The following is a 22,662-nucleotide window of genomic DNA, read 5'->3' as shown; positions in this document are numbered from 1 at the left end:
TGTCTCAGTCTTGTGTAATCACTGTGTGATGAGGTTAGTAATTCTGGAGTAACGTCAGAGCCTGTGTAAGTGTGTGTGAGGATGTGATGGTACTCCATGTTACTGATGGTGTCTCAGTCTTGTGTAGTCACTGCGTGTGATGAGGTTAGTAATTCCTGAGTAAGGTCAGAGCCTGTGTAAGTGTGTGTGAGGATGTGATGGTACTCCATGTTACTGATGGTGTCTCAGTCTTGTGTAATCACTGTGTGTGATGAGGTTAGTAATTCCTGAGTAAGGTCAGAGCCTGTGTAAGTGTGTGTGAGGATGTGATGGTACTCCATGTTACTGATGGTGTCTCAGTCTTGTGTAATCACTGTGTGTGATGAGGTTAGTAATTCCTGAGTAAGGTCAGAGCCTGTGTAAGTGTGTGTGAGGATGTGATGGTACTCCATGTTACTGATGGTCTCTCAGTCTTGTGTAATCACTGTGTGTGATGAGGTTAGTAATTCCTGAGTAAGGTCAGAGCCTGTGTAAGTGTGTGTGAGGATGTGATGGTACTCCATGTTACTGATGGTATCTCAGTCTTGTGTAATCACTGTGTGTGATGAGGTTAGTAATTCCTGAGTAAGGTCAGAGCCTGTGTAAGTGTGTGTGATGCTGTGATGGTACTCCATGTTACTGATGGTGTCTCAGTCTTGTGTAGTCACTGTGTGTGATGAGGTTAGTAATTCCTGAGTAAGGTCAGAGCCTGTGTAAGTGTGTGTGAGGATGTGATGGTAGTCCATGTTACTGATGGTATCTCAGTCTTGTGTAATCACTGTGTGTGATGAGGTTAGTAATTCCTGAGTAAGGTCAGAGCCTTTGTAAGTGTGTGTGAGGCTGTGATGGTACTCCATGTTACTGATGGTATCTCAGTCTTTTGTAGTCACTGTGTGTGATGAGGTTAGTAATTCCTTAGTAAGGTCAGAGCCTGTGTAAGTGTGTGTGAGGCTGTGATGGTACTCCATGTTACTGATGGTGTCTCAGTCTTGTGTAATCACTGTGTGTGATGAGGTTAATAATTCCTGAGTAAGGTCAGAGCCTGTGTAAGTGTGTGTGAGGCTGTGATGGTACTCCATGTTACTGATGGTATCTCAGTCTTGTGTAATCACTGTGTGTGAAGAGGTTAGTAATACCTGAGTAAGGTCAGAGCCTGTGTAAGTGTGTGTGAGGATGTGATGGTACTCCATGTTACTGATGGTATCTCAGTCTTGTGTAATCACTGTGTGTGATGAGGTTAATAATTCCTGAGTAAGGTCAGAGCCTGTGTAAGTGTGTGTGAGGCTGTGATGGTACTCCATGTTACTGAAGGTGTCTCAGTCTTGTGTAATCACTGTGTGTGATGAGGTTAGTAATTCCTGAGTAAGGTCAGAGCCTGTGTAAGTGTGTGTGAGGATGTGATGGTACTCCATGTTACTGATGGTGTCTCAGTCTTGTGTAATCGCTGTGTGTGATGAGGTTAGTAATTCCTGAGTAAGGTCAGAGCCTGTGTAAGTGTGTGTGAGGCTGTGATGGTACTCCATGTTACTGATGGTGTCTCAGTCTTGTGTAGTCAATGTGTGTGATGAGGTTAGTAATTCCGGAGTAAGGTCAGAGCCTGTGTAAGTGTGTGTGAGGATGTGATGATACTCCATGTTACTGATGATGTCTCAGTCTTGTGTAATCACTGTGTGTGATGAGGTTAGTAATTCCTGAGTAAGGTCAGAGCCTGTGTAAGTGTGGGTGAGGCTGTGATTGTACTCCATGTTACTGATGGTTTCTCAGTCTTGTTTAGTCACTGCGTGTGATGAGGTTAGTAATTCCTGAGTAAGGTCAGAGCCTGTGTAAGTTTGTGTGATGCTGTGATGGTACTCCATGTTACTGATGGTCTCTCAGTCTTGTGTAATCACTGTGTGTGATGAGGTTAGTAATTCCTGAGTAAGGTCAGAGCCTGTGTAAGTGTGTGTGAGGATGTGATGGTACTCCATGTTACTGATGGTATCTCAGTCTTGTGTAATCACTGTGTGTGATGAGGTTAGTAATTCCTGAGTAAGGTCAGAGCCTGTGTAAGTGTGTGTGATGCTGTGATGGTACTCCATGTTACTGATGGTGTCTCAGTCTTGTGTAGTCACTGCGTGTGATGAGGTTAGTAATTCCTGAGTAAGGTCAGAGCCTGTGTAAGTGTGTGTGAGGATGTGATGGTACTCCATGTTACTGATGGTCTCTCAGTCTGGTGTAATCACTGTGTGTGATGAGGTTAGTAATTCCTGAGTAAGGTCAGAGCCTGTGTAAGTGTGTGTGAGGCTGTGATGGTACGTCATGTTACTGATGGTGTCTCAGTCTTGTGTAGTCACTGTGTGTGATGAGGTTAGTAATTCCTGAGTAAGGTCAGAGCCTGTGTAAGTGTGTGTGAGGCTGTGATGGTACTCCATGTTACTGATGGTATCTCAGTCTTGTGTAATCACTGTGTTTGATGAGGTTAGTAATTCCTGAGTAAGGTCAGAGCCTGTGTAAGTGTGTGTGAGGCTGTGATGGTACTCCATGTTACTGATGGTATCTCAGTCTTTTGTAGTCACTGTGTGTGATGAGGTTAGTAATTCCTTAGTAAGGTCAGAGCCTGTGTAAGTGTGTGTGAGGCTGTGACGGTACTCCATGTTACTGATGGTGTCTCAGTCTTGTGTAGTCACTGTGTGTGATGAGGTTAGTAATTCCTGAGTAAGGTCAGAGCTTGTGTAAGTGTGTGTGAGGCTGTGACGGTACTCCATGTTACTGATGGTATCTCAGTCTTGTGTAATCACTGTGTGTGATGAGGTTAATAATTCCTGAGTAAGGTCAGAGCCTGTGTAAGTGTGTGTGAGGCTGTGATGGTACTCCATGTTACTGATGGTATCTCAGTCTTGTGTAATCACTGTGTGTGATGAGGTTAATAATTCCTGAGTAAGGTCAGAGCCTGTGTAAGTGTGTGTGAGGCTGTGATGGTACTCCATGTTACTGATGGTATCTCAGTCTTGTGTAATCACTGTGTGTGATGAGGTTAGTAATACCTGAGTAAGGTCAGAGCCTGTGTAAGTGTGTGTGAGGATGTGATGGTACTCCATGTTACTGATGGTATCTCAGTCTTGTGTAATCACTGTGTGTGATGAGGTTAATAATTCCTGAGTAAGGTCAGAGCCTGTGTAAGTGTGTGTGAGGCTGTGATGGTACTCCATGTTACTGAAGGTGTCTCAGTCTTGTGTAATCACTGTGTGTGATGAGGTTAGTAATTCCTGAGTAAGGTCAGAGCCTGTGCAAGTGTGTGTGAGGATGTGATGGTACTCCATGTTACTGATGGTGTCTCAGTCTTGTGTAATCACTGTGTGTGATGAGGTTAGTAATTCCTGAGTAAGGTCAGAGCCTGTGTAAGTGTGTGTGAGGATGTGATGGTACTCCATGTTACTGATGGTGTCTCAGTCTTGTGTAGTCAATGTGTGTGATGAGGTTAGTAATTCCGGAGTAAGGTCAGAGCCTGTGTAAGTGTGTGTGAGGATGTGATGACACTCCATGTTACTGATGATGTCTCAGTCTTGTGTAATCACTGTGTGTGATGAGGTTAGTAATTCCTGAGTAAGGTCAGAGCCTGTGTAAGTGTGGGTGAGGCTGTGATTGTACTCCATGTTACTGATGGTATCTCAGTCTTGTGTAATCACTGTGTGAGATGAGGTTAGTAATTCCTGAGTAAGGTCAGAGCCTGTGTAAGTGTGTGTGAGGATGTGATGGTACTCCATGTTACTGATGGTGTCTCAGTCTTGTGTAATCACTGTGTATGATGAGGTTAGTAATTCCTGAGTAAGGTCAGAGCCTGTGTAAGTGTGTGTGAGGATGTGATGGTACTCCATGTTACTGATGGTGTCTCAGTCTTGTGTAGTCAATGTGTGTGATGAGGTTAGTAATTCCTGAGTAAGGTCAGAGCCTGTGTAAGTGTGTGTGAGGATGTGATGGTACTCCATGTTACTGATGGTGTCTCAGTCTTGTGTAATCACTGTGTGTGATGAGGTTAGTAATTCCGGAGTAAGGTCAGAGCGGTGTAAGTGTGTGTGAGGATGTGATGGTACTCCATGTTACTGATGGTCTCTCAGTCTTGTGTAATCACTGTGTGTGATGAGGTTAGTAATTCCTGAGTAAGGTCAGAGCCTGTGTAAGTGTGTGTGAGGATGTGATGGTACTCCATGTTACTGATGGTATCTCAGTCTTGTGTAATCACTGTGTGTGATGAGGTTAGTAATTCCTGAGTAAGGTCAGAGCCTGTGTAAGTGTGTGTGATGCTGTGATGGTACTCCATGTTACTGATGGTTTCTCAGTCTTGTTTAGTCACTGCGTGTGATGAGGTTAGTAATTCCTGAGTAAGGTCAGAGCCTGTGTAAGTGTGTGTGATGCTGTGATGGTACTCCATGTTACTGATGGTCTCTCAGTCTTGTGTAATCACTGTGTGTGATTAGGTTAGTAATTCCTGAGTAAGGTCAGAGCCTATGTAAGTGTGTGTGAGGATGTGATGGTACTCCATGTTTCTGATGGTATCTCAGTCTTGTGTAATCACTGTGTGTGATGAGGTTAGTAATTCCTGAGTAAGGTCAGAGCCTGTGTAAGTGTGTGTGAGGATGTGATGGTACTCCATGTTACTGATGGTGTCTCAGTCTTGTGTAGTCACTGTGTGTGATGAGGTTAGTAATTCCTGAGTAAGGTCAGAGCCTGTGTAAGTGTGTGTGAGGATGTGATGGTACTCCATGTTACTGATGGTGTCTCAGTCTAGTGTAGTCAATGTGTGTGATGAGGTTAGTAATTCTGGAGTAAGGTCAGAGCTGTGTAAGTGTGTGTGATACTGTGATGGTACTCCATGTTACTGATGGTGTCTCAGTCTTGTGTAATCACTGTGTGTGATGAGGTTTGTAATTCCTGAGTAAGGTCAGAGCCTGTGTACGTGTGTGTGAGGATGTGATGGTACTCCATGTTACTGATGGTCTCTCAGTCTTGTGTAATCACTGTGTGTGATGAGGTTAGTAATTCCTGAGTAAAGTCAGAGCCTGTGTAAGTGTGTGTGAGGATGTGATGATACTCCATGTTACTGATGATGTCTCAGTCTTGTGTAATCACTGTGTGTGATGAGGTTAGTAATTCCTGAGTAAGGTCAGAGCCTGTGTAAGTGTGGGTGAGGCTGTGATGGTACTCCATGTTACTGATGGTATCTCAGTCTTGTGTAATCACTGTGTGTGATGAGGTTAGTAATTCCTGAGTAAGGTCAGAGCCTGTGTAAGTGTGTGTGAGGATGTGATGGTACTCCATGTTACTGATGGTGTCTCAGTCTTGTGTAATCACTGTGTGTGATGAGGTTAGTAATTCCTGAGTAAGGTCAGAGCCTGTGTAAGTGTGTGTGAGGATGTGATGGTACTCCATGTTACTGATGGTGTCTCAGTCTTGTGTAGTCAATGTGTGTGATGAGGTTAGTAATTCCGGAGTAAGGACAGAGCCTGTGTAAGTGTGTGTGAGGATGTGATGATACTCCATGTTACTGATGATGTCTCAGTCTTGTGTAATCACTGTGTGTGATGAGGTTAGTAATTCCTGAGTAAGGTCAGAGCCTGTGTAAGTGTGTGTGAGGCTGTGATGGTACTCCATGTTACAGATGGTATCTCAGTCTTGTGTAATCACTGTGTGTGATGAGGTTAGTAATTCCTGAGTAAGGTCAGAGCTGTGTAAGTGTGTGTGAGGATGTGATGGTACTCCATGTTACTGATGGTGTCTCAGTCTTGTGTAATCACTGTGTATGATGAGGTTAGTAATTCCTGAGTAAGGTCAGAGCCTGTGTAAGAGTGTGTGAGGATGTGATGGTACTCCATGTTACTGATGGTGTCTCAGTCTTGTGTAGTCAATGTGTGTGATGAGCTTAGTAATTCCTGAGTAAGGTCAGAGCCTGTGTAAGTGTGTGTGAGGATGTGATGGTACTCCATGTTACTGATGGTGTCTCAGTCTTGTGTAATCACTGTGTGTGATGAGGGTAGTAATTCCTGAGTAAGGTCAGAGCCTGTGTAAGTGTGTGTGAGGATGTGATGGTACTCCATGTTACTGATGGTGTCTCAGTCTTGTGTAGTCAATGTGTGTGATGAGGTTAGTAATTCCGGAGTAAGGTCAGAGCTGTGTAAGTGTGTGTGAGGATGTGATGGTACTCCATTTTACTGATGGTGTCTCAGTCTTGCTAACTATTACGGATGTGTGTAAGGTAAGGTGGGCGTCCTTATGTAGTGCTGTGACGGCATAGCATACTATCGCAGTGAGACTGCATGCGCAATCGCTATTGCGATCCGTAGTGAATCAGGCCCATAGTGCGCTCAGTCACAGAACATGCCCGACGCAGAACATAGTGACATCCATCTGCACATATCGGCCCCTGCGGGCAGCTCTGAATAATCCGCCATCGCGTTCAGCCATCACTTCAGTCTCATCACCCAGTTACATGACGTCTGGGTCTCCCTCCTCCGCCCCGTTCCTGCAGACCCCTCACCTCCGCCATCTCTATGCGACCATCTGCGTTCTTGTCATATTTCTGCATAAACTCTTTCAGCTTCTCCCCAATGTTGATGCTGGATCCTTCCTAATATACAGGGAACAGGGATTCAGCCTCTATACAATGACCCCATCTTATTATACAGGGATTCAGCCTCTATACAGTGACACCATCTTATTATACAGGTAACAGAGATTCAGCCTCTATACAATGACCCCATCTTATTATACAGGGATTCAGCCTCTATATAATGACCACATCTTATTATACAGGTAACAGGGATTCAGCCTCTATACAGTGACCCCATCTTATTATACAGGGATTCAGCCCTATACAATGACCACATCTTATTATACAGGTAACAGGGATTCAGCCTCTATACAATGACCCCATCTTATTATACAGGGATTCAGCCTCTATATAATGACCACATCTTATTATACAGGTAACAGGGATTCAGCCTCTATACAATGACCACATCTTATTATACAGGGATTCAGCCTCTATATAATGACCCCATCTTATTATACAGGGATTCAGCCCTATACAATGACCACATCTTATTATACAGGTAACAGGGATTCAGCCTCTATACAATGACCCCATCTTATTATACAGTTATTCAGCCTCTATATAATGACCACATCTTATTATACAGGTAACAGGGATTCAGCCTCTATACAATGACCACATCTTATTATACAGGGATTCAGCCTCTATACAATGACCCCATCTTATTATACAGGGATTCAGCCTCTATATAATGACCACATCTTATGATACAGGTAACAGGGATTCAGCCTCTATACAATGACCACATCTTATTATACAGGGATTCAGCCTCTATACAATGACCCCATCTTATTATATAGGGATTCAGCCTCTATACAATGACCCCATCTTATTATACAGGGATTCAGCCTCTATATAATGACCACATCTTATTATACAGGTAACAGGGATTCAGCCTCTATACAATGACCTCATCTTATTATACAGGGATACTGCCTCTATATAATGACCACATCTTATTATACAGGTAACAGGGATTCAGCCTCTATACAATGACCCCATCTTATTATACAGAGATTCAGCCTCTATACAATGACCCCATCTTATTATACAGGGATTCAGCCTCTATACAATGACCCCATCTTATTATACAGGTAACAGGTATTCAGTCTCTATACAATGACCCCATCTTATTATACAGGGATTCAGCCTCTATATAATGACCACATCTTATTATACAGGTTACAGGGATTCAGCCTCTATACAATGACCCCATCTTATTATACAGGGATTCAGCCTCTATACAGTGACACCATCTTATTATACAGGTAACAGGGATTCAGCCTCTATACAATGACCCCATCTTATTATACAGGGATTCAGTCTCTATATAATGACCACATCTTATTATACAGGTAACAGGGATTCAGCCTCTATACAATGACCCCATCTTATTATTCAGGGATTCAGCCTCTATACAATGACCCCATCTTATTATACAGGGATTCAGCCTCTATACAATGACCCCATCTTATTATACAGGGATTCAGCCTCTATATAATAACCACATCTTATTATACAGGTAACAGGGATTCAGCCTCTATATAATGACCACATCTTATTATACAGGTAACAGGGATTCAGCCTCTATACAATGACCCCATCTTATTATACAGGGATTTAGCCTCTATATAATGACCACATCTTATTATGCAGGAAGCAGGGATTGAGCCTATATACAATGACCCCATCTTATTATACAGGGATTCAGCCTCTATATAATGACCACATCTTATTATGCAGGAAGCAGGGATTCAGCCTATATACAATGACCCCATCGTATTATACAGGGATTCAGCCTCTATGACCACATCTTATTATACAGGTAACAGGGATTCAGCCTATATACAGTGACCCCATCTTATTATACAGGGATTCAGCCCTATACAATGACCACATCTTATTATACAGGTAACAGGGATTCAGCCTCTATACAATGACCCCATCTTATTATACAGGGATTCAGCCTCTATACAATGACCCCATCTTATTATACAGGGATTCAGCCTCTATATAATGACCACATCTTATTATACAGGTAACAGGGATTCAGCCTCTATACAATGACCCCATCTTATTATACAGGGATTCAGCCTCTATACAATGACCCCATCTTATTATACAGGGATTCAGCCTCTATACAATGACACCATCTTATTATACAGGTAACAGGGATTCAGCCTCTATACAATGACCCCATCTTATTATACAGGGATTCAGTCTCTATATATTGACCACATCTTATTATACAGGTAACAGGGATTCAGCCTCTATACAATGACCCCATCTTATTATACAGGGATTCAGCCTCTATACAATGACCCCATCTTATTATACAGGGATTCAGCCTCTATACAATGACCCCATCTTATTATACAGGGATTCAGCCTCTATACAATGACCCCATCTTATTATACAGGGATTCAGCCTCTATACAATGACCCCATCTTATTATACAGGTAACAGGGATTCAGCCTCTATACAATGACCCCATCTTATTATACAGGGATTCAGCCTCTATATAATGACCACATCTTATTATGCAAGGAAGCAGGGATTCAGCCTCTTTACAATGACCCCATCGTATTATACAGGGATTCAGCCTCTATGACCACATCTTATTATACAGGTAACAGGGATTCAGCCTATATACAGTGACCCCATCTTATTATACAGGGATTCAGCCCTATACAATGACCCCATCTTATTATACAGGTAACAGGGATTCAGCCTCTATACAATGACCCCATCTTATTATACAGGGATTCAGCCTCTATACAATGACCACATCTTATTATACAGATAACAGGGATTCAGCCTCTATACAATGACCCCATCTTATTATACAGGGATTCAGCCTCTATACAATGACCCCATCTTATTATACAGGGATTCAGCCTCTATATAATGACCACATCTTATTATGCAGGAAGCAGGGATTCAGCCTCTATACAATGACCCCATCTTATTATACAGGGATTCAGCCTCTATATTATGACATCTTATTATGCAGGAAGCAGGGATTCAGCCTCTATACAATGACCCCATCTTATTATACAGGGATTCAGCCTCTATATAATGACCACATCTTATTATACAGGTAACAGGGATTCAGCTTATATCGTGACCCCATCTTTTTATACAGGGATTCAGCCCTATACAATGACCACATCTTATTATACAGGTAACAGGGATTCAGCCTCTATATAATGACCACATCTTATTATGCAGGAAGCAGGGATTCAGCCTCTATACAATGACCCCATCTTATTATACAGGGATTCAGCCTCTATACAGTGACACCATCTTATATTATACAGGTAACAGGGATTCAGCCTATATACAGTGACCCCATCTTATTATACAGGGATTCAGCCCTATACAATGACCAGATCTTATTATACAGGTAACAGGGATTCAGCCTCTATACAATGACCCCATCTTATTATACAGGGATTCAGCCTCTATATAATGACCACATCTTATTATGCAGGAAGCAGGGATTCAGCCTCTATACAATGACCCCATCTTATTATACAGGGATTCAGCCTCTATATAATGACCACATCTTATTATACAGGAAGCAGGGATTCAGCCTCTATATAATGACCACATCTTATTATACAGGAAGCAGGGATTCAGCCTCTATATAATGACCACATCTTATTATACAGGAAGCAGGGATTCAGCCTCTATATAATGACCACATCTTATTATACAGGAAGCAGGGATTCAGCCTCTATATAATGACCACATCTTATTAAGCAGGGATTCAGCATAATTGTGGTCTTTCTGGGAAGCATTTTCTGCAAATGTTATTAAAACTTTAAAAACTGGTCATTTTCAGAGGTTTGATCACATTTCCCATATGTAGAAAGCTACAGAAGTACCCGATAGGCAACGCCATCTAATTGTATAGCCTCCTTAGTCTGACTATGCCCAAATTGTAAAAGCTCCTCTGCCTCTATATCCCCCCCAACCAGGGAACCTCTAATAACTAAGCCCCTAGCTGGAAACGTGAAAATACCATGACTAAGAAGAGAAGAGGCTAAAGGCTAGGAGCGCACGGTCATCCAATAGGTCCCGAGGAACAGTTTCAACTTATGTGCAAAATATCTTTCTTCCAATAGGGGACGCTGCGCCATTGCAATGCTGCCCCTAAGGGAGGGTAAGCTGTGAAATCACTGAGCGTAGAACTTTCTGACTAGAACTAGTCGCTTTGGATGGAATACAAATTTGTCAATGTATAGACCGGAGACCATGTAGTTACCCTACACGGGTGCTCATCCCAGGAGGAACTCCCTAATCTAGCAGGAGAAGGAGCATTCACACTCTCCAGGAAGTGAGGAGCCTTCATTCTACAGCCTCCAAAGGCTCAGTTCTTGAGGTCGTAAAGCTCTAAGGACCAAGGGCCTGACTTAGAGCCGCTCACTGCCGGAGAGCGCTCGCTCTGAATCAGGGCGTTTTTTGGGGGTTTTCTTTCGCCTCGATTATTGAGACCATCGGGCTTGCGACGAGACCCTGTGGTAGGGTCTCGGCTCCCGCAAGCCCGAGTAGACTTCCTGCTCTAATAGAGCAGGAAGTTCACTACTGACATCACGAGTGATGTCAGTAGGGCCGCCCACAAACGACAGGCGTTCCTAAGGGAATGCCTGTGTTTGTGCAGCCACCCCCCTCCACGCCTACAAAACGGGGCGAGCTGTCAATCAACATTGACAGTCGCCCCGTCTTGTAGCGGGCCCTGGAGCCACTGAACTTCAGTCTCACGCTGGAGCTCGCGCATGCGCACGCCGGACTCGTCGCATGTGCAGGGACCAAACATTGACCCGCTTGCGAGCGAGTCGGAATCAGGCCCCAAGTTAAGATCCCAATTGGAGGGAGAAATAGAGGTTAAACAGCCAATGACCCTTGTAGGAAAGTCAGCACCTCCTCACTATGGGCTCTATTTATTAACATTATTTTTACTAAAATAAAGTGAAAAAGGGTGTTTTCACACCCTTTTCACATTATTTTAGTTTCACCTGTAGTTATTACAGGGCAATTGGAGAAGAATTAGTAAAATTCTACTCCAACCCCCAGTATCACTTATTTTTAGTAAAGCAGATCACATTTCCCATAATTGTAATGGGAAATGTGATCCGACCTAAGTTACTAAAAATAAATTGTAAAAAAATACCGGGGGAAGCCCTGTGATAATAACGCCACCTGGAGGTGGCGTTATCCAGGGTCTCCCCCAGTTACCGGGCTCCCACTCTGCTCTAACGGGGAGAGCAGAGCCGGGAGCCGGTACCAGTAATCAGCTGTGTGGTCTAAACAGACTGCAAGCTGATCTCTGCTACACAGACCCCACACTGATCACTGCTACACAGACCGCACGCTGATTACTGTAAAAAAAAGAAAAAAAAAATTAAACAATTTTTTTTTTACTTACCTGACTCCAGGGACCGGTGATCGGGCCTCCGGTGATGGCTCCTCTCCGGTCAGCTGGTCTCCCATAGTACACTGGGGCCCGGTCATCAGGTGATCGGGCCCCAGTGCAGTATGGGAGATCACCTGATCGGGAAGCCCGGAGAAGATCACCGAAGGCTAGGAGGATGCAGGTAAGTGTAATGAAGGGAGGGGGGGTCGCGGGGGACCGCGATCGCGGGGGCGGGGCTTAGCGCCGGGGGCAGGGTAGATCTCTGTTGGAGAAGTGGGAGGTGTGTAAGAAAAGCTGGCAGGCCTGAGGAGACCTCGTGACATGCAAGTAGATGCTTCTCTGACTGGGAATCTAACCCAGGTCTTGGCAGAGAGATGCCGGATCGTACCCACTAGACCACAGGTTCTTAAACTCGGTCCTCGGGACCCCAAACGGTGCATGTTTTGCAGGTCTTCTGACAGAATCACAAGTGAAATTAGCTCCACCTGTGGACCTTTTAAAATGTGTCAGTGAGTAATGAACACACCTGTGCACCTGCTGGGTGACCTGGAAAGAGTGACCCGTGTGGGGTCCTGAGGACAAAGTTTGAGAACCACTGCACTAGACCACCAGGGACGTCGGTGTTGATGACGGTATAATGTTAATTATGTAACAGGAGAGTGTAGCAGTATAGTAACCAGGCTGATACTGGGTTGTTACTGGATAATAATAAAAGCCCTCTTCTTACTTGGGTCTTTAGTCCAGGACACCTGAGGGGCAGATCTTGGGAGAAGGATTTACCAGGCTTGGACTTGGGTTCTCTCTGTAGTCTGGGAGCACTCTAATGATGACAGGGCCGGGTACAGGGGCGTATCTATAATGGGTGCAGGGTGTGCGGGGTCCACCGCACACCCTGCACCCATATTATTTTAGACTTTCCTGTCCGTGGTCCCGCGGCGGGTGTCAGCGCTGCTAAGAACACCGGAAAATGGGCGTCGGCCATTTTTCCGGTGTTCTGCACATGCGCAGTATATTCCGGGTACACTTTAGTGCCCGGAGTCTACTAATGCTCCGGTGGCTGCCGGCCAATGGGGAGAGAGGAGGGGCCCCGCACGGGGAGTGCACACGGGCCCCCTCCTCTCTTAAGACGCCCCTGGCCGGATACAGGGCCTGATTCAGCAAGGATCGCTATTCTGCTAATACGCACACAGCGCAGTTGCTAATATCAGCGGTGATATGTAAATTTTAGCAATCGCCTTACACACGGCGTTGAGATGCACTGGCACGCCTGCGTTCGCCCGACTACCCCCACTCACAAACGGCACCTCCTGCCAATCACTCTGCTCGGGGTCTGCGTAGCCTCTGCAGACGCAGTTCCCATCACAATTGTTAGTACGCGCATGCGCAGTGCGAATAAACCGACAGATTGTGTGCGTATTAGCAACTACGTTCCTTGCTGAATCAGGCCCACAGACCGAACATCGGAATGGATGGTAGCTGTGGAATAATCTGGAATAGAACCAGGGACGGCTGATATACCTGAGCAGACAGGTGGATGGGTTGCACAGGTGTAGCACAGATTTAGCACACTGACACAAACTGGGATTACCTGTGTACCCGGAGATGCTGATTACACAGGATTAGAACGGCAGAAAACGTTACTGCAGCAACTACAAACAGAACTGCACCAGCAGGATAACAGGAATGTAACCGGGGCACAGCAGAGACTGAGCTTCACACAGCAGGGACCGAGCTTCACACAGCAGGGACTGAGCATCACACAGCAGGGACCGAGCTTCACACAGCAGGGACCGAGCTTCACACAGCAGGGACTGAGCATCACACAGCAAGGACTGAGCTTCACACAGCAGGGACTGAGCTTCACACAGCAGGGACTGAGCATCACACAGCAGGGACCGAGCTTCACACAGCAGGGACCGAGCATCATACAGTAGGGACCGAGCGAGACCACACAGTAGGGACCAAGCTTCACACAGCAGGGACCGAGCTTCACACAGCAGGGACCAAGCGAGACCACACAGCAGGGACCGAGCTTCACACAGAAGGGACCGAGCTTCACACAGCAGGGACCGAGCGAGACCACACAGCAGGGACAGAGCTTCACACAGCAGGGACCGAGCTTCACACAGCAGGGACCGAGCGAGACCAAACAGCAGGGACCGAGCGAGACCACACAGCAGGGACCGAGCTTCACACAGCAGGGACCGAGCTTCACACAGCAGGGACCAAGCGAGACCACACAGTAGGGACTGAGCTTCGCACAGCAGGGACCGAGCTTCACACAGCAGGGACCGAGCTTCACACAGCAGGGACCGAGCTTCACACAGCAGGGACTGAGCGAGACCACACAGTAGGGACTGAGCTTCACACAGCAGGGACTGAGCATCACACAGCAGGGACCGAGCTTCACACAGTAGGGACCGAGCTTCACCACACACAGGTGACTAGTGGGGAGTCAGAGATGAAACAGAAGTGAAGCAATGCTGAATCAGAGCTAGGAGACCACAGGTTAATTACACTGCCATGGTTTCAGGATTCCTTGTAGCAGAGTGGAAGTACAGGTGAAGCACATAGGTGGTAATTAGACTCACCACAGGCAAAGTCACAGGGGGAGATTCAAATGTTGTGCCGGTGGCTTTATTCTTAAGACGCCCGACAGAGCAATTCAACTGTTGCTCTGTCAGGGTGCGATAGCCGCCGGCATTTCTGTACGCCCTTCGGAGGATGCGAGCAGAAATGTGTGAGAAAGCCCCTGGTTAGGGTGCGCTAACCGCAGTTAGGGCGTCCTAACCAGAATTTTAGACGGGTTTAGCAGTTTTACACGGCTAAACCTCATCTCATAGGAGGCGAAGAGGGTGGTAATTAATGAGCGTCCAGAACAATTGAATAGCAAACTGGTCGCTCATTAATTATCACGGCCTAAAAAATATTTGAATCGCCCCCAAAGTCTCTAACACACAGTTGCCTTCCTTTGTCTCCTCCTCCCCGGGAGGAGCCTTGGTAGGAGAAGCAGGTGGGCGGTGACAGGGGTGGGGCCTGATGGTTAGTGTCATTACACCACGCCCCCTCTGTTACAAATTGCCGCGATTGGCTTTAATTTAAATAGGGGGTGTGGCTAAATGACCCGATTCACTGATAATTACGTCATTAAGCCCTGCCTCCCCTACATGGGGACACGCGATCGCCGCGGAAATTCTCCCCATTCTGCCCACTTCACGGGAGAAGTGCTTACCCTTTCTGGGGGTGTGGGGGGTTACCTCAAAAATCGGGAGGGTAGGCATGCATGCTCTAACAATGCTGAAATCTTGCAAACTAACAGATAGCGCACTCTGGATTTTGGAGGTGAAGTGAAGAGATCAGCAATCTGGATACTGGAAGAAATGTTACTGTAGCTAGGAAAGGCACTGTGCCACGGCAGCCATTATACCAGGCTTGCCTACCCTCCCGATTTGGCCGGGAGCCTCCCGATTTTCGGGTGCCGCTCCCGGCCCCCCGGAAAGGCAGGCAAGCCTCCCGGAAGTCTCACATCCCCCCCACCTCCCCCTGAAAAAAACAGAAATCCCAGCAGCAGAATCGCGTCATCGTGGCCCAGCCCCCTGCTTCACAATGCTGAAAATCACGGCATTGTGAAGAGGGGGCGGAGTCACGATGACGCGATCGTGCGGCTCCGCCCCCAGTGTGACCCAAAATGGCCGCCCCGGCCCTGCCCCCAATGGCAGACCCCGCCCCCCGCTATTAGCCGACAATCAGCTCCCTCCCGGAAGGCTGGAGCTGATTCTCGGCAAGTATGCATTATACACGTGGGGCCGGCCTCCGGCCACAGGCACTAATTAGTAATTAGGACACTAGTCACACAGTGCAGTAATGACAGGGATAACAGCAGCACTATAGCACTATAGCAGGACTGCACTGCTCAGGGTATCTTACTACGTTAGTAGCTCAGGAGCTCAGTGTCGCTTTGGCTCACTGGGAACTGCGCTTAGACGTTGTACTGGCCATTTGCCAGAGGCAGTGGATGGAATTTATACCCCTGGGTAGCTGTGAGTGGCTGAGCAGAATCAGGTGGTTCAAGGAAACTCAGTCTGGCATAGGATTGGATGGACCGTGGTCAGGTGATCAGAACATGTCACAGAAGTACTCCAGGCTAGGCTCGGTTGTGGATTACGGCCTAGCAGGCCAAGAAAACTGAAGCCTATGCATCCAGAGTGGACAAAAGAGACTGGATCACAACGCGGCAGGTGCGGTAAATGACCCAGCGGCACAGAAAACAGGACCGGGTTGTGAGACATAAGAATCTATCTGAAATGCTCTGGGGTGGAAATGAGAAAACTGAACATCTACAGAACAAAGGTAGAGACCATTTTCCCAAGGACCTATAAGAACAATAATGTCTTCTGATAAGAATCTCGTCAGTGTTACTTTCCTAAGGCTACTCCGGGACTAGGTAATTGTTACTTTCCTGCGGGACTAGGTCAGTGTTACTATCCTATGGCTACTCTGGGATTAGGTCAGTGTTACTATCCTATGGCTACTCCGGGACTATGTCAGTGTTACTTTCCTATGGCTACTCCGGGACTAGGTCAGTGTTACTTTCCTATGGCTACTCCGGGACTAGGTCAGTGTTACTTTCCTATGGCTACTCCGGGATTAGGTCAGTGTTACTTTCCGGTGGCTACTCCGGGACTAGGTCAGTGTTACTTTCCTATGGCTACTCCGGGACTAGGTCAGTGTTACTTTCCTATGGCTACTCTGGGACTAGGTCAGTGTTACTTTCCTATGGCTACTCCGGGATTAGGTCAGTGTTACTTTCCTGTGGCTACTCTGGGACTAGGTCAGTGTTACTTTCCTATGGCTACTCTGGGACTAGGTCAGTGTTACTTTCCTATGGCTACTCCGGGATTAGGTCAGTGTTACTTTCCTATGGCTACTCCGGGATTAGGTCAGTGTTACTTTCCTATGGCTACTCCGGGACTAGGTCAGTGTTACTTTCCAATGGCTACTCCGGCACTAAGTCATTGTTACTTTCCTATAGCTACCCCGGGATTAGGTCATTGTTACTTTCCTCCAGCACTAAGTCAGTGTTACTTTCCTCCAGCTACTCTGGGATTAGGTCAGTATTACTTCCTATGGCTACTCCGGGACTAGGTCAGTGTTCCTTTCCTATGGCTACTCCGGGACTAGGTTAGTGTTCCTTTCCTATGGCTACTCCGGGATTAGGTCAGTGTTCCTTTCCTATGGCTACTCCGGGATTAGGTCAGTGTTACTTTCCTATGGCTACTCCGGGACTAGGTCATTGTTACTTTCCTATGTCTACTCCGGGACTAGGTCATTGTTACTTTCCTATGTCTACTCCGGGACTAGGTCATTGTTATTTTCCTCCGGCTACTCCGGGACTAGGTCAGTGTTACTTTCCTATGGCTACTCTGGGACTAGGTCAGTGTTACTTTCCTCCGGCTACTCTGGGATTAGGTCAGTGTTACTTTCCTATGGCTACTCCGGGACTAGGTCAGTGTTCCTTTCCTATGGCTACTCTGGGACTAGGTCAGTGTTCCTTTCCTATGGCTACTCCGGGATTAGGTCAGTGTTCCTTTCCTATGGCTACTCCGGGACTAGGTCAGTGTTACTTTCCTATGGCTACTCCGGGACTAGGTCAGTGTTACTTTCCTATGGCTACTCTGGGATTAGGTCAGTGTTCCTTTCCTATGGCTACTCCGGGACTAGGTCAGTGTTACTTTCCTATGGCTACTCCGGGACTAGGTCAGTGTTACTTTCCTATGGCTACTCTGGGATTAGGTCAGTGTTACTTTCCTATGGCTACTCCGGGACTAGGTCAGTGTTACTTTCCTCCAGCTACTCTGGGATTAGGTCAGTGTTACTATCCTATGGCTACTCTGGGACTAGGTCAGTGTTCCTTTCCTCCAGCTACTCCGGGACTAGGTCAGTGTTACTTTCCTCCAGCACTAGGTCAGTGTTACTTTCCTATGGCTACTCCGGGATTAGGTCAGTGTTCTTTTCCTCTGGCTACTCCGGGATTAGGTCAGTGTTCCTTTCCTATGGCTACTCCAGCACTAGGTCAGTGTTACTTTCCGATGGCTACTCCGGGACTAGGTCAGTGTTACTATCCTATGGCTACTCCGGGACTAGGTCAGTGTTACTTTCCTATGGCTACTCCGGGACTAGGTCAGTGTTCCTTTCCTATGGCTACTCTGGGACTAGGTCAGTGTTACTTTCCTATGGCTACTCCGGGACTAGGTCAGTGTTACTTTCCTATGGCTACTCTGGGATTAGGTCAGTGTTCCTTTCCTATGGCTACTCCGGGACTAGGTCAGTGTTACTTCCTATGGCTACTCCGGGACTAGGTCAGTGTTACTTTCCTATGGCTACTCAGGGATTAGGTCAGTGTTACTTTCCTATGGCTACTCCGGGACTAGGTCAGTGTTACTTTCCTCCAGCTACTCCGGGATTAGGTCAGTGTTACTATCCTATGGCTACTCTGGGACTAGGTCAGTGTTCCTTTCCTCCAGCTACTCCGGGACTAGGTCAGTGTTACTTTCCTCCAGCACTAGGTCAGTGTTACTTTCCTATGGCTACTCCGGGATTAGGTCAGTGTTCTTTTCCTCTGGCTACTCCGGGATTAAGTCAGTGTTCCTTTCCTATGGCTACTCCAGCACTAGGTCAGTGTTACTTTCCGATGGCTACTCCAGGACTTGGTCAGTTTTGCCCTATACTCTTCTATGAATTCTTGAGTGTTAAGCTGCCATCCACTATACACTTATCTGTCAGATATCTGTCTATCTATCACTAATGCCGGGCATACACTATACACTTATCTGTTACATATCTGCTCAATCCGGTTGAAAATGAAAACCTGGTAGTGTATGGTAGCTACTGACAATCGTCCATTGCTCACAAACACTGGAAAACAGACAAAAATGGTCATTCAAACAAATTGGGTAAAACACACAAATATAACCAATTTGAACATTTTTTTTTGTCCTTTTTTTTCAGTGTTTAAAACCATATGATCGACTGTCATTGGCTCCCATACATTACCAGGTTCTCATTCCAACCTGCCAGATTGGACAGATATCTGACAGAAAATTGTATAGTGGATGCCCAGCTTAACTTTTCTAAGGGTGGCATATATTGCCATTCTTTTGGGCACAGATGGATTATCAGACCACAAAAAGACATCTCTTACCACTCCAGCGCCTCTCCTTGCAGCTTCCAGTTCTTGGAAAAAGTTTTCCAGCTCGGTGCCTTCAATGTACCCATTACCTGAGGAGAAGAAGAATAAAACATGCCTGGTGGTGAGGACTCCAAACCAGCCAACATCCAGACCACATTAATACTGGACCATGAGGTCTTTACATTCATACAATCCGTGCTAATATCAGGGGGTAAATCTGCTCAGCGGCAATGACGGCAACATGAAGCGCCAAACCATTGAGTCTACTATCCAGCTGTATTAATGGGTTTTATAAACGGTCGATGATGTCCACTTGTTTATAAATGGTCAAACAGCTGGTTACACCATTGTTGCACAAGTCAGTACCTCCTGTTTCCCTTCTATGCCCTCCATGTAGGCATAAGGTGATGTGATAATGAGCCCTACTGTCACTGGTAATAGGTAGTTGTGTAATATAACCAATGGGCCTATCGTCATGACAGCCAGGGCCGGTTCTAGACATTGTGGAGCTCAAGGCGGAAGTTTACAGATGGCGTTCCTCTGTGCGCCATAGGTGCGTGCTTCCAGAAAGGGGACATGGCCAATTGGGGAGGGGTGTGGCCTTGTGGAACACCCCCCATTCATCACCCTTTATAACACATTATGTCACACGCAGTAATACCCTGTATAACACATTATGCCACACGCAGTAATGCCCTTTATAACACATTATGTCACACGCAGTAATGCCCTTTATAACACATTATGTCACACGCAGTAATACCCTGTATAACACATTATGCCACACGCAGTAATGCCCTTTATAACACATTATGCCACACGCAGTAATGCCCTTTATAATACATTATGCCACACGCAGTAATGCCCTGTATAACACATTATGCCACATGCAGTAATGCCCTATATAACACATTATGCCACACGCAGTAATGCCCTGTATAACACTTTATGCCACACACAGTAATGCCCTGTATAACACATGCCACACGCAGTAATGCCCTGTATAACACATTATTCCACACGCAGTAATGCCCTTTATAACACTTTATGCCACACGCAGTAATGCCCTGTATAACACATTATGCCACACACAGTAATGCCCTGTATAACACATTATGCCACACACAGTAATGCCCTGTATAACACTGTATGCCACACGCAGTAATGCCCTGTATAACACTTTATGCCACACTTATTTAGAGCAAAAAACGTTTATATGCAAAACATTGACAAGACAGAAAGGAGCATGGGGCTATTGGGACATGGGGATATAAATAATCACTTCTAGCATTTGCACACTGGGGAGATTCAGATCCGCTCGAAAGCGCTATGCGCTCGCAAGCGGGTCGATGTGTACCCCCTGCGCATGCGCCGGCTCCGGCGTGCACGAGACACGGCCAGCGAAGGGCGCTCCGTCACTACGGGTCTCGCACCAAAACGGGGCGGCTGCCGATTGTGATTGACAGCTCGCCCCATTTTGGAGGCGGGCAGGGGCGCTGGCTGGACAAACTGAGGCTTTCCCGAGGGAACGCCTTCAGTTTGTGGGTGGCCCTACTGACATCACTAGTGATGTCAGTAGGTGGACTTCCTGTTCTATTAGAGCAGGAAGTCCACTGGGGCGCCACTCCACGCTCACCACTTTGGCAGCGCTCTCCAGCTGGGCTTTATTCAATGACTGCTGCCCGCGCTTCTCTCTGCGGTCCGACTTCGTCCTGGCGGTCCTCTCTCCTCCGCGCTCAGTGACGTCGGCGGCCGCACCTAGCATTCTGGGACTCCCAGAATGCCACGCAGGTGCTGCATCGGCATTATGGGAGGAAGGTGGGAGGGAGCAAGTGGCAGCTGCTGTAAGCTATGACGGCTGTGCAACGGCCGGGCGGAGACACGGTGACTGCGCCCTTAGGACGCAACACCCTGGGCAATAGCCCTGCTTGCCCGCCAAGAACCGCCACTGATGAGCAGACACGCAGCTGGCCACACGGTCGGCCACATATCATAAGTATTAATATTGTATTTCTATCTTCCTCACAAAATGATGCAGTTTTTCTACTTTTCCATTTTAGGGAGACAGAGGGGCTGACCACAAGGCCCTGGCCACACCCACACATCACTGGCCACACCCACACATCACTGGCCAAATCTCCTCGTCTTGCCGTATTTCCAGCCCCTGGCCCTGGAGACCCTGTCCCAATCCTGCACACACACATTTATCGTGTAATCATCGGCGTGTGCAGGAGCTGGCACAGGGGGAGCTGCTTCAGGCACTTCTCCCTCCCCCGGGTCATGGACTACTCCCCCGAGCGTCCAGGTGAGTCCAGGGGTGTAGTGTATGCCCGGCGGAGGGAGCAGTGCCCCCTGTGCCAGCTCCTGCACACGCCTATGGATGTTATACCTTGTCCCTTGTATACCTTACTCCTGACAGCAGCTTTATACAATGTTGCTTCCCATAGAGGAGTAACGCTGGGAACCTCATATCGTCTCTGCAGGTTTATATTTCGCATTGAGCACTATACAAGTACTAGGAAAAAGTAACAATTCCAGCAGCTTCACACTGATCAGAAGGCAGCGCTATATTCCTGCTGGAAAACGTTGTAACAATGTATGTATGTATGTATGTATGTTTGTAGTGGTAATAACACAGGAGATTTGCAGGGAACTATGGGCCTGATTCAGAGCCGGACGCAATTAGCGCTCGCTCGTCCAGAAAATAGGGGTGGCTATTCAATTGAACCGTTCGCTCTTTGCGGTCTGTTCACGCCTCTATGTCTGAACGAGCGAACAAAACTTGCGGTCGTTTTTAAAAAAAATACGCCCCCTGGCCGCTCGCATCCTACGTCATGTCCGCTATTTATTAGATTAATCGAGTACATCGACCAGCGTATGAACTGCTCGCTATTCTTGTGGTTGGTTTTTGCTACCACAATCTTGCGAGCAGTTCTGGCTATAAAATAACCCAGTGACGTGGTCAATGACGCTGCTGTATTAAATATGCACACCCTTAAAACGCCTGTTTTGACCTTTAAGCACGCCTGCGTTCTGATCTCCACTCCCCGTTTTCAAGCACCTTCCCCTGTTACCACCCACATACGCCTCATTCTGTCACTCAAAATAGCAGGCATTCGCTATTTAGCAAACAAATGATTTTCGGCCGCACTGACTGGTTTGCGCATGCATATTCTAAACCGTACGCATGCGCAGTTGGGCAAACATCGCTCGGAGCGAACGAGCGGCCGCTTACGAGCGGCTCTGAATCAGGCCCTATATTCAGCTCTCTACTAACCGTTTTACTTTTCAGACAGTCTCAGAAGCTGTAGAAGATTTCTCCCTTATAGTATCGGTCATGGTTCTGGTATCCTGTAGAGCTGGCACTGGGGGCCCTGGGTAATAACTGGGGAGTGGAGGAAACGGGGAGCCTTCACGATACCACGACACATAGGTAATACAGGCAGTGAC

At 46.8% G+C, this 22,662-nt stretch overlaps 1 protein-coding gene across 1 annotated transcript in view; it reads right to left on the bottom strand.

The window, feature by feature from the left end:
• The window catches only part of CALB2 (calbindin 2), a 314,068-nt gene that overhangs the window by 251,930 nt on the left and 39,476 nt on the right, over positions 1 to 22,662 (bottom strand). The window contains exons 2-3 of the mRNA XM_088455944.1: positions 19,225 to 19,301; positions 6,530 to 6,619 (exon numbers count right to left, since the gene is read on the bottom strand). Coding sequence (XP_088312070.1) covers positions 6,530 to 6,619; positions 19,225 to 19,301 — 167 coding nt within the window. The remainder of the gene's footprint in view (positions 1 to 6,529; positions 6,620 to 19,224; positions 19,302 to 22,662) is intronic.

This window comes from Taudactylus pleione, unplaced genomic scaffold (genome assembly GCF_031769625.1).
Source record: "Taudactylus pleione unplaced genomic scaffold, aTauple2 ptg000681l, whole genome shotgun sequence".
Taxonomy (NCBI): Eukaryota; Metazoa; Chordata; class Amphibia; order Anura; family Myobatrachidae; genus Taudactylus; species Taudactylus pleione.
Note: the sequence above shows the minus strand (reverse complement) of the source record. Positions and strands in the feature narration are given on the sequence as shown.